At 36.9% G+C, this 13573-nt stretch overlaps 1 protein-coding gene across 1 annotated transcript; it reads right to left on the reverse strand.

Moving 5' to 3' along the window:
* Positions 1–6289: 6289 nt before the first annotated feature.
* ins (preproinsulin) lies at positions 6290–6976 on the reverse strand. The gene is made up of 3 exons (XM_062046571.1): positions 6892–6976; positions 6640–6830; positions 6290–6559 (listed from the first exon to the last, which is right to left on the reverse strand). Exons 2-3 carry the CDS (start codon positions 6821–6823, stop codon positions 6399–6401), a joined length of 345 nt encoding a protein of 114 aa, XP_061902555.1. The 5' UTR covers positions 6824–6830; positions 6892–6976; the 3' UTR covers positions 6290–6398.
* Positions 6977–13573: the final 6597 nt, after the last annotated feature.

A 13573-nucleotide genomic window follows, 5' to 3' on the forward strand; every position in this document is an offset into this window, starting at 1 on the left:
AACAATGCGTGTAACCATTTTTACTACTATGATAATCATCGTGCTATTGTTATTGTTAATACAATATTAATAACAATTATACTGATGATATAAAACAATAATAGTGATAATAATGGTATAATAATACAATAGTAACATACAACAGTAATAGCGCCGGAAGTTGGCAGACCCGTCAGCGATCCTGTTCTGTCTCCCTGTAAAGTTTGATCCTGTTCTGTCTCCCTGTAATGTTTGTCTGATCTTGAATGGGATTGTGCTGAAAATTTTAATTTCCCCTAAGGGAATAATAAAGTATTTCTGATTCTGATTCTGAATAATAATAATAATAATAATAATAATAATAATAATAATAATAATAATAATAATATTATAGTAATAGTAATCATGCTATTATTATTATTAATAATAATAACACTAACAATCATACTGTTAATAATAACTATGATAAAAGTAATAACAATAATAGTGATAATAATGGCATAATAATACAATAGTAACATAATAGTAATAATAATAATAATAATATAACAATGGTTATCATGCTATTATTACTATTAACAATAATAACCCTAACAATAACACTGTTTTAAATAAATATAATAAAAGTAATAATAATAATAGTGATGATAATAATGATTATAATGATAACAACGATAATGACAAATTGTTAATAACAATAATAATATTATTGTTGAATTAATATTACTAACATTAAAAACCCTACTGTTAATAATAACTATAATAAAAGTAATAATAATTATTATAATGATAATAGCGATGATAACAAAATGATAATATGTGTGCTATTATTGTCAATATTAACAATAATAACAATCATACCGTTAATAATAACAATAATGAAAGTAATAATGTTAATAGTGATAATAATGATCACAATGATAATAATAATAACAATAGTAACAAAATACTAATAATAATATAATAGTAATAATAATAAGAAGAAGAATGACAGTAATCATGCTATTATTATTACTATTAATATTATTATTATTACTATTAATATTATTAACCGTACTGTTAATAATAACTATAATAAAAGTTATAATAATAAAAGTGATAATAATGATTATAATGATAATAACAATAATAAAAAAATGATAGCAATAATTGTGCTATTATTATCAATTTTAACAATAATAACAATTTCAATTGTTAGGTTTGTAGTTTTTGTATTTGTTAGTCTTCTTGCCCATTGTTCGGTTTTTCACCTTTTTTTCTGTTTGTAGACTTTGCTGGGACCCATGAGGGGGCGGAGCCAGGAGTCACACCTGTTCTTGATCAGTCAGGCCTTCTAAAGCAGCGTGCTGCATTTGTTTGTTGGAAATCGTTGCTTGGACGTTCTGCCCCTCCCTTCCTGTCTTCGCTATCCTGGTTTTTGCAAGTATTTTCAGATTATTCTATTTCTGGCTTCTTGTTTGTGTGTTTGTGTATTCCTGGCTTCTTGTTTGTGTGTTTGTGTACTCCTGGCTTCTTGTTTTTGTGTTAGTGTATTCCTGGCTTCTTGTTTGTGTGTTTGTGTACTCCTGGCTTCTTGTTTTTGTGTTAGTGTACTCCTGGCTTCTTGTTTGTGTGTTAGTGTACTCCTGGCTTCTTGTTTGTGTGTTTGTGTATTCCTGGCTTTTTTGTTTTTTCCTTGTCAGCTGCCTTAGAATCTGCCTTGCTTCTTGGGTTCTTGCGTCACGACTCCTGACAAACAGTCACACCGTTAATAGTAATAATATATTTTTTAAATAATAGCGATAATGATCAGAATAACAGTAATACAAAATAATAAGGCTTATAGTGTCAGATTATTTTGAACATGCATACTACTATAATACAATATGTCACAAACTTCCAGGTTTTTTTTTATTACATGTCTGAAAAGGAGTAGGAGGAAGCAGATCTTATTATATACAAACCCTTTTGGTATTACAGCAATAAGTAACACATTTTTTTTGTACTAAATTTGAAACACAACAGCGATTTAAAAAAAAAAAAAAAAAAAAAAAAAAAAGTAAATAAATGATTGAATAGACAATAATAATAATAGTAAATAATTATTAAATACGTAAACCATAAATCATGAGATGATTCATATTATTTTTTGATAAAGTTCACAATGTTTATCAACTTTGTACTTTTTAAACACTTTGAGTTTGAACACTTTCATAAGTTGGACCAAATTAGAGCAATGTTTATTGGGCCGCAAGCGCCCCCTAGAGGGCCGCCGAAAAACATCCCGACGTCACATGACTCGGCAGTCCATCCATCCATTCATCCATTTCCTACCTTTTGTCCCTCTTGGGCCTATCCCAGCTGCATGCGGGGGGGGAAGGCGGCGTACAGGCTGGACAAGTTGCCGCCTCAAAGCGCGTGTGGTCCATGTTGTACTCAGTTGTAACGCACTTTCCCACCACTTGTGGCAGTAATGACAATCTCAAACAAACAGAAGAAGTCTAAAGCTAAAGTCATAGATGTTTCCTAAGTGAAAAAAACAAGACTAAACATGGCTTCATATAATTAGACAAGGCATATACTGTTAAACTATAAGTAGGTTAGATATTATTATTGAACAGGATTAAAATCAACAGTAAGACTAATAATTCAGTGTTGATATTTGCATGGAAAAGTTGGACCCTGAGGTTGAAAACCCCAGTATTGGTGCATTGTTTATTCATCCATTCCACAACTTCATTCCACATACTGATATGCTAAAGGTGTTAAGTGTTGTACGTGCATACAAATGTTTTATGTTTGATTTTTCTCTGAGGTTATATTGGGAAGAATTGTTGTGCATTCCTGGGTAGCAGGTTATAGTTTTGCTTCATGCATAATTTTAACCGTTTACAAATGTACCAAATCATTGAATTTCAATATTTTTGATTCAATAAATGAAAGGTTTGATTGTTCTTTATATTCAACATGATGTATTATTCTCATTGATCTTTTTTTGTAACACTGCTAGTGAATGAATTGTACATTTGTAGTTATTTCCCCATATTTCTACACAATAACTCGCCTGCAGTCGAGAATAGGGAGTGATTTTTTTTTTATCCAATACATATTTTGCTTTATTTATCATTGAAATTGCCACTTTATGTTTACAGTTAATTGCATCATCTATTATTACACGCAAAAATGTGTTTTCCTTTTACTCTTTCAATGTCTACTCTGTCTATTTGTGTTTGACTTTCTTTTCTGCTGTTACCAAATATTATTATTTTAGTTTTACTTTTTTTTCTTCTTTTTTTTTACTGAGATTCAAGGAGTCTGTTTTTATCAAACCATCTTTTTAATTTGCTAATTTCTTGTTATTATTTGTATTAGCTTTTGTATGTTCTCTCCTAAACAAAACATAGTATTGCTGCCTACAAATATTACTAACTTTTAAGTCCTTTGTAACTTTACACATATCATTTAAATAGAGATTGAACAATTTTGGTCCCGGTATTGATCCCTGGGGTACGCCACAAGATATATTTAGCTCTGTAGACGTGTGTTTGCCTATCTTCACGTATTGCTTCCTGTTGTTTAAGTAGCTTCAAGACCAGTCCTCTGATGCCTTACCTTTCTACAAACCCCAAAACCGGTGAAGTTGGCACGTTGTGTAAATGGTAAATAAAATCAGAATACAATGATTTGCAAATCCTTATATTCAATTGAATAGACTGCAAAGACAAGATATTTAATGTTCGGACTGGTAAACTTTATTTTTTGCAAATATTAGCTCATTTGGAATTTGATGCCTGCAACATGTTTCAAAAAAGCTGGCACAAGTGGCAAAAAAGACTGAGAAAGGTGAGGAATGCTCATCACTTATTCGGAACATCCCACAGGTGAACAGGCTAATTGGGAACAGGTGGGTGCCATGATTGGGTATAAAAGCAGCTTCCATGAAATGCTCAGTCGTTCCCAAACAAGGACGGGGCGAGGGTCACCACTTTGTCAATAAATGCGTGAGCAAATTGTCCAACAGTTTAAGAACAACATTTCTCAACCAGCTATTGCAAGGAATTTAGCGATTTCACCATCTACGGTCTGTAATATCATCAAAAGGTTCAGAGTATCTGGAGAAATCACTGCACGTAAACGGTAATGCTCGTGACCTTCGATCCTTCAGGAGGTACTGCATCAAAAAGCAACATCAGTGTGTAAAGGATATCACCACATGGGCTCAGGAACACTTCAGAAAACCCCTTTCAGTAACTACAGTTCGTCGCAAGTGCAAGTTAAAACTCTACTATGCAAAGCGAAAGCCATTTATCAACAACACCCAGAAACACTGCCGGTTTTGCTGGGCCCGAGCTCAACTAAGATGGACTGATGCAAAGTGGAAAAGTGTTCTGTGGACTGACGAGTCCACGTTTCAAATTGGTTTTGGAAACTGTGGGCGTCGTGTCCTCCGGACCAACGAGGATAAGAACCATCCGGACTGTTAAAGGCGCGGAGTTGAAAAGCCAGCATGTGTGATGGTATGGGGGTGTATTAGTGGTCAAGACATGGGTAACTTACACATCTGTGAAGGCACCATTAATGCTGAAAGGTACATACAGGTTTTGGAGCAACATATGTTGCCATCCAAGCAACGTTATCATGGACGCCCCTGCTTATTTCAGCAAGACAATGCCAAGCCACGTGTTACAACAGCGTGGCTTCATAGTAAAATAGTGCGGGTACTAGACTGGCCTGAAAAGCATAAAAAATGTGTCACCTCAGTTCCCAAACGTTTACTGAGTGTTGTTAAAAGGAAAGGCCATGTAACACAGTGGTGAACATGCTTTTGTTGAATCCATAAATACTGCAGCTGCACATTATTTACCGTCTATTGCGTTAGTAAATTGTTATTTCAATCAATGCCATCGATGTTGAAAGTTTGGTTCTGTATTTATATTGGTTCTCAGCGAGTTCTCTGAGTTTAGTTATGAATTTTTCCAATTTATTGTTAAATAATTTTTATAATATTTTTAGAAAATGGAAACAGGCCTTTAGTTTGTAAACTAGTGTTTGTTGTCTCCTATCATATAAGTCGGTACAACTTTTGTTCGTAATAATAGTATCAATGATAATAATGACGATAATAGTATCAATGATAATAATAATAATAATAATGTACTCTGTCTATCTGTGTTAGCCGTGCGATGAGGTGGTGACTTGTCCAGGGTGTACCCCGCCTTCCGCCCGATTGTAGCTGAGATAGGCTCCAGCGCCCCCTGCGACCCCAAAGGGAATAAGCGGTAGAAAATGGATGGATAGATAATAATAATAATAATAATAATAATAATAATAATAATCCATCCATTTTCTGCCGCTTGTCCCTTTCGGGGTCGCGTGGGGGGCTGGCGCCTATCCCATCTGCATTCGGGCGGAAGGCGGGGTACTCCCTGGACAAGTTGCCTCCTCAATGATAATGATGATAATAATAGTGATGATAATAATAGTAATGATGATGATAATAATAATAATAATAATAATGTATTTTGATTTTATTTTTTTTATCCTTTAATATTTCCATAAAACAAAATGTTTAATCTTTTCTGTTTAAAAATGATTTATTTGTTCGGGTGTACCCCGCCTTCTGCCCGTGTGCAGCTGAGATAGGCTCCAGCACCCCCCGCCCCCCCCCCCCCCCCCCCCCCCGTTTGAAAATTTGTCCCACGGACCGGGGGGGGGGGGGGGGGGGGTGTTTTTTGTTTTGTTTTTTGTTTTTTTTCATAAAGAAATACAATCATGTGTGCTTACGGACTGTATACCTGCAGACTGTATTGATCTATATTGACATACACATACACAATATGTATATATTGTGTTTTTTATGTTGATTTAATTTTTTTTTTTTTTTTTTTTTTTTTTTAATTTTTATTTTAATTTTAATTTTTTTTTTTTTTTTTTTTTATTTCTTGCGCGGCCCGGTACCAATCAGTCCGCGGCCCGGTGGTTGGGGACCACTGCCGTAAGGGACAAGCGGTAGAAAATGGATCCATGGATGGATGTTTGGGAGGGTAACAATGCATCAGCGTGTTTGTGTATGAAGGTGAAGTGAAGTGAATTCTATTTATATAGCGCTTTTCTCTAGTGACTCAAAGCGCTTTTACATAGTGAAACCCAATATCTTAGTTACATTTTCAAACCAGTGTGGGTGGGTGAAGTGTCTTGCTCTAGGACACAACGGCAGTGACTAGGATGGCGGAAGCGGGGATCGAACCTGGAACCCTCAAGTTCCGAGCTATACCGCCCCAAGGTCACATCTTAAGTGTTAATAAAAGAAACATCCGCACCTGTTTCAATGAAGAAAACTTTATTTTTTAGGAAAAATAATTTGATGATTCTTTTGTAACATCACTAAACTAAGCCAGGCTAGGCTAGGCTAGGCTAGGCTAGGCTAGGCTAGAGTAGGCTCAGTTGCAGTAGTTCTGCAGGTCAAAGATGTTACAGGGTTTGTGGCAGCACTGCTCCACGATGCCTCGCTTCACCATCGCCTCCATCTGGTCCTTGAAGGCCAACTCCACCACCTCGTTGTCGCCGCCTGCAGCCCCGCCCACTTTTGACGGGAGGAAGCCTGATTGGACAAAAAGGACAGGTGGTCAGTGGGCCGGCGCCACGTGACGTGACGTGACGGTGGCTGGAGGGCCTCCTCACCCAGCAGGGGGTCCACGTCCCTCTTGGGGTTGTAGAAGAAGCCTCTCTCGCCGCACACCAGGTACAGGGCGTCCACCAGGTGAGAGCCGCACAGGTGCTGCGGGGAGGCGGCGGCCTGGAAGTCCGGACTCCACGCCAGCGACAGGACCAGAAGAGACACCGCCTGGAGCCACGGCACCGCCATTGTGGAGCTGCGCACGCACACGCAGGTCAGCTGACATGGCCGCCACAGAGGGAGGAGGCGGGGCTTACCTGGAGGGTCGGAGTAGTTGGTCGATGATGACGATGATGGAGACGACGCTGAGTTGGAGGAGCTGAGAGGTGTGAGGTCGAGCACTTTACCGCGTGCCTTCTTTATACTGGCGTGCGCTCGCCAGGCCACGCCCCCTCCTCTGCCTGATTGGCTGCTTTCTGTCCAGCAAACACAACAAATGAGGCGACTTGATGCGATCGTCTCCGCACAAATATTGACTTTCTTGCCGTCTTCTTATGTTCAACACGTCTTCCTCCAGTCCACCGCGACCCGTCTTCATCGTTCTGTACCTAAACTAGTCCTGTTCCTGAAATAATCCTGTCCTCTAACTGGTCATGTCCTCTAACTAGTGCAATCCCTAAACTAGTACCGGACTTAAACTAGTCCTGTCCTCTAACTAGTCCTGTTCCTGAAATAATCCTGTCCTCTAACTGGTCATGTCCTCTAACTAGTGCAATCCCTAAACTAGTACTAGCCTTAAACTAGTCCTGATGCTAAACTAGTCCCCGCATTTAACTAGTCCTGTCCTCGAACTAGCTCGATCCCCAAACTAGTCCTGGCCTTAAACTAGTCCTGGCCTTAAACTAGTTCGGTCCACGAATTAGTCCTGTCCTCTGGCTGGTCCTGGCCTTAAACTAGTCCTGTCCTCGAACTAGCCCGGTCCCTGAACTAGTCCTGTCCCTAAACTAGTCCTGTCCTCCAACTGGTCCTGTCCTCGAACTAGCCCGGTCCCTGAATTTGTCCAGTCCCTAAGCTAGTCCTGTCCCTAAACTAGTCCTGTCCTCAAACTAGCCTGGTTCCTGAATTTGTCCAGTCTCTAAGCTAGTCCTGTCCCTAAACTAGTCCTGTCCTCGAACTGGTCCTGGCCTTATACTAGTCATGTCCTTGAACTAGCCCGGTCCCTGAATTTGTCCAGTCCCTAAGCTAGTCCTGTCCCTAAACTAGTCCTGTCCTAGAACTGGTCCTGGCCTTAAACTAGTCCTGTCCTCGAACTTGCCTGGTCCCTGAATTTGTCCAGTCCCTAAGCTAGTCCTGTCCCTAAACTAGTCCTGTCCTCGAACTGGTCCTGGCCCTAAACTAGTCCTGTCCTCGAACTAGCCCGGTCCCTGAATTTGTCCAGTCCCTAAAGTAGTCCTTTCCTTAAACTAGTCCTGTCCTCGAACTGATCCTGGCCCTAAACTAGTCCTGTCCTCGAACTAGCCCGGTCCCTGAATTTGTACAGTCCTTAGGCTAGTCCTGTCCCTAAACAAGTCCTGTCCTCGAACTAGCCCGGTCCCTGAATTTGTCCAGTCCCTAAGCTAGTCCTGTCCCTAAACTAGTCCTATCCTCGAACTGGTCCTGGCCCTAAACTAGTCCTGTCCTCGAACTAGCCCGGTCCCTGAATTTGTCCAGTGCCTAAGCTAGTCCTGTCCCTAAACTAGTCCTGTCCTCGAACTGGTTCTGGCCCTAAATTAGCCCTGGCCTCGAACTAGCCCGGTCCCTGAATTTGTTCAGTCCCTAAGCTAGTCCTGTCCCTAAACTAGTCCTGTCCTCGAACTGGTCCTGGCCCTAAATTAGTCCTGTCCTCGAACTAGCCCGGTCCCTGAATTTGTCCAGTCCCTAAAGTAGTCCTTTCCTTAAACTAGTCCTGTCCTCGAACTGATCCTGGCCCTAAACTAGTCCTGTCCTCGAATTAGCCCGGTCCCTGAATTTGTCCAGTCCTTAAGCTAGTCCTGTCCCTAAACTAGTCCTGTCCTCGAACTGGTCCTGGCCCTAAATTAGTCCTGTCCTCGAACTAGCCCGGTCCCTGAATTTGTCCAGTCCCTAAAGTAGTCCTTTCCTTAAACTAGTCCTGTCCTCGAACTGATCCTGGCCCTAAACTAGTCCTGTCCTCGAACTAGCCCGGTCCCTGAATTTGTCCAGTCCCTAAAGTAGTCCTTTCCTTAAACTAGTCCTGTCCTCGAACTGATCCTGGCCCTAAACTAGTCCTGTCCTCGAACTAGCCCGGTCCCTGAATTTGTCCAGTCCCTAAGCTAGTCCTGTCCCTAAACTAGTCCTGTCCTCGAACTGGTCCTGGCCCTAAATTAGTCCTGCCCTCGAACTAGCCCGGTCCCTGAATTTGTCCAGTCCATCAGCTAGTCCTGTCCTCGAACTGGCCCTAAGATAGTCCTGTCCTCGAACTAGCCCGGTCCCTGAATTTGTTCAGTCCCTAAGCTAGTCCTGTCCCTAAGCTAGTCATGTCCTCGAACTGGTCCTGGCCTTAAACTAGTCCTGTCCTCGAACTAGCCCGGTCCCTGAATTTGTGCAGTCCCTAAGCTAGGCCTGTCCTCGAACTGGTCCTGGCCTTAAACTAGTCCTGTCCTTGAATTAACCCGGTCCCTGAATTTGTCCAGTCCCTAAGCTAGTCCTGTCCTCGAACTAGCCCGGTCCCTGAATTTGTCCAGTCCCTAAGCTAGTCTTGTCCCTAAACTAGTCCTGTCCTCGAACTGGTCCTGGCCTTAAACTAGTCCTGTCCTTGAACTAGCCCGGTCCCTGGATTTGTCCAGTCCCTAAGCTAGTCCTGTCCCTAAACTAGTCCTGTCCTCGAACTGGTCCTGGCCCTAAACTAGTCCTGGCCTTAAATTAGTCCTGTCCCTAAACTAGTCCTATCCTGGGACTGGTCTGCCTGCCATTTAATGATGGTACAAAGAACTGACAAGAAAAACATTAATTTATTCAATTGTTGATTAGTTTGTTGATTTGTTCGTTCATTCAAATTTCCGTGCATTCATTCATTCATTTAATTGTTCAGCCCTTCGTTCATTATTTAAATTGTTCATCCATTTATTTGCTCATACTTTAATTTATTAATTAATGAATTCAATTGTTTGTTTGTTCATTCATTCATTGTTTGTTCATGTATTTGTCCTTTCATTCATTTATCCATTAATCATCTGTTTCTTCATTAATTCAATTGTTTGTGTTTTCACTCATTCATCTATTGGTTCATTCATTAATTTGTATGTTCATGTTTCTTTAATCATTCAATTGTTTGTTTGTTCATTCAGTTGCCCAATAATTTGTTCCTTCATTTATTCATTCATTTATTTATTCAATTGTTCATTCATTCATTCAATCATTCAATTGTTCATTTTTTTATTTATTAATTTTGTCGGTTTGATTATATATTCATTGTTTGTTCATTCACTAATTCATTGAATTGTTCCTTCATTCATTCATACATCTGCTTATTCATTCATTGTTTATTCACTCATTTGTGCAGTTATTTGTTCATTTATTCATCTATCCATTCTGTCATGCATTCAATCATTCATTAATGTTTTTTTTCCATTCATTCATTCAATTTTGTTAGTTCATGTGTTCTTTGGTTTGTTTGTTCATTAATACATTCATTTTTTTATTAATTCAAATGATTTGTTCATTCATTCTTTCATGTGTTAGTTTAAATCATTCGTTTGTTAATTTGTTCGTTCATTCATTGTAATCTTTTTTATTCATTTATTCATCCAATTGTTCATTAATTCATTTATTAATTCAATAATTTGTTCATCCATTCATTCATTCCATTGTTCATTCATTTTTTCATAAAAAAATGTAATATATGATTTGTGAATTTCTTCATTTCATCGATTTGTTTAATCATTCTTTTAACTGTCAGTGTGTTCATTCATTCATCAGTTTGTCAATTTGTTCATTCATTTGTTAAAGCCTTCATTCATTCAATTGTTCATTCATTCATTCACTTGTTTGTTTAATCAATTGTTCATTCATTCATCTACTTATTAATCAGTCAATTGTCAATTTTTCATTCAATCAGTCAGTTTGATTATTTATTCATTCACAATTGTCCTTTGTTCATTGAGTCGTTCATTCATTCAAATATTTGATTGTTCATTCTTTCATACATCTGTTATTTCCTTCATTGTTTGTTCATTCACTCATTTTATTAATTGTTTGTTCATTCATTCATTGAATTTCATTATTTATTTCTTTATCCACTCATTCATTGAGTTGTTCCTTAGTTTATTGAGTTGTTCATTCATTCATACATCCAGTCATTCATTCAATCATGCTTTTTTCCCCCCGTACGTTCATTCATTCATTCATTCAATTCAATTGTTAGTTAATTTGTTCCTTGGTTGGTTTATTCATTCTTCATTCATTTGTTCATTAATTAATCTTCTGTATTTGTTCATTCATTCTTTTCTTTGTCCAATCATTCATTTGTTTGAAGGAACGTCCAAATGAACAAATTAACATTCATTCTATTCTTCGTTTATTAATTAAATTATTTGTTCATTCATTCGCTCATTCCATTGTTAATTTTTTCATGTATTTTTTCATTCATTGATTTGTTAATTTCTTCATCAACTCATTGATTTGTTTATTCATTATTTTAATTGTCAGTGTGTTCATTCATTCATCCGTTTGTTGACTTGTTAATGCATTCATTAATTAAATTCTTCATTAATTTATTCACATGTTCGTTCAATCAATTGTTCAATAATTAAGTCATCTATTTAATCAATCAATTGTTAATTTTTCATTCAATCAGTCAGTTTGATTATTTATTCATCGTTTGTTCATTCACTCATTCATTGAATTGCCCTTCTTTCATTGAGTCGTACCTTCAATCAAATGTTTGATTGTTCATTCTTTCATACGTACATCTGTTCACTCCTTCATTGTTTGTTCATTCAGTTTGATTGTTTACTCATTGTTTGTTCATTCACTCATTTATTGAGTTGTTCCTTCATTCATTGAGTCATTCATTCATTCATAATTCTGATCATTCATTGTTTGTTCATTCATTCATTCATCCATTCATTCAATCAATCTTTCAATCATGCATTAATATTTTAGTGCGTTCATTCATTCATTCAATTGATAGCTCATTTGTTCTTTGGTTTGTTTATTCATTAATACATTAATTTGTTCATTAATTCATCTTCTGTATTTGTTCATTCGTTCATTCTTTGAATTGTCAGTTTGTTCATTCATCCGTGTGTAAATGTTTTTGTTCCATCATTCAATCTATTCTAAGTTTATTAATTTATTCATCCAATTGTTTATTCATTCATTCATTCATTTGTTCATTCATTCATTTCGTTGTTCATTCATTGATTTAATATCTTCATCAATCTGTTTTTTTTCATTCTTTTAATTGTCAGTATGTTCATTCATTTGTTCTTTCATTAATTCATTCACTTGTTCGTTCAATTGTTCATTCATTCATCTATTCAGTCATTTTTCATTCATTCAATCAGTCAATTTGATCATTCATTGTTCCTTCTTTCCTACATTTGTTCATTCATTCATTGTTTGTTCATTCAATTGTTCACTCGTTTGTTTGTTCATTCATTCATTTCTTTCAAGCACATGGTGTTGAGGGACAAAGGTGAGACACATGTTGTTTGTCCAGGGTATTTTTTTTGGACTGTCGGGAAGGAAAGAACCCACACAAGCAGGACAACATGGTAAAGTCCACTGAGTTCTTGCAGCTTCAAAAAAAAACCCGACTTGAAGGGTTGATGAAGACAGATTGACGACCAACAGGTGTGTTGACGTCCTCCAACAAGAAGACACGCCCACTCCCCCCAAAAAAATCAACACGCTGACACAGCACATTTGTCCGCAGAGGTCAGCAGTTTCCATGACGACGTCTCCATGACGACATCTCCATGACGGCAGGAAAATTGTCCCTCGAAGAAGAATAAGGTTTCTATCTATCACAACTTTGTATTTTAAAACATTTCCATATATATATATATATATATATATATATATATATATATATATATATATATATATATATATATATATATATATATATATATATATGCTCATAGTTCAAATAATATACAAATATGTACATATGTTTATACAGTAGTTAAAATATACAAATACTGTACATATTTTTATAATTGAAGTAATATACAAATATATACAGTACATATTAGGGATGTCCGATAATGGCTTTTTGCCGATATCCGATAATCCGATATTGTCCAACTCTTTAATTACCGATACTGATATCAACCGATACCGATATCAACCAATATATGCAGTCGTGGAATTAACACATTATTATGTCTAATTTGGACAACCAGGTATGGTGAAGATAAGGTACTTTAAAAAAATAAATAAATAAAATAAGATAAATAAATTAAAAACATTTTCTTGAATAAAAAAGAAAGTAAAACAATATACAAACAGTTACATAGAAACTAGTAATTAATGAAAGTGAGTAACATTAACTGTTAAAGGTTAGTACTATTAGTGGAGCAGCAGCATGCACAATCATGTGTGCTTACGGACTGTATCCCTTGCAGACTGTATTGATATATATTGATATATAATGTAGGAACCAGAATATTAATAACAGAAAGAAACAACCCTTTTGTGTGAATGAGGAGGGAGGTTTTTTGGGTTGGTGCATTAATTGTAAGTGTATCTTGTGTTTTTTATGTTGATTTAATTTAAAAAAAATAAAATAAAAAAAAACGATATCGATAAATAAAAACCGATACCGATAATTTCCGATATTACATTTTAACGCATTTATTGGCCGATAATATCGGACATCCCTAGTACATATAGTTGAATTTGAAATAATATACTTTTACTGTGTATTTATATGTTGATAGTTGAAATAATATACAAATATACACATTTGGTTATAGTAAAAGTAATGTACAAATA

Source organism: Entelurus aequoreus, linkage group LG05, assembly GCF_033978785.1.
Source record: "Entelurus aequoreus isolate RoL-2023_Sb linkage group LG05, RoL_Eaeq_v1.1, whole genome shotgun sequence".
In the NCBI taxonomy this organism is placed as follows: Eukaryota; Metazoa; Chordata; class Actinopteri; order Syngnathiformes; family Syngnathidae; genus Entelurus; species Entelurus aequoreus.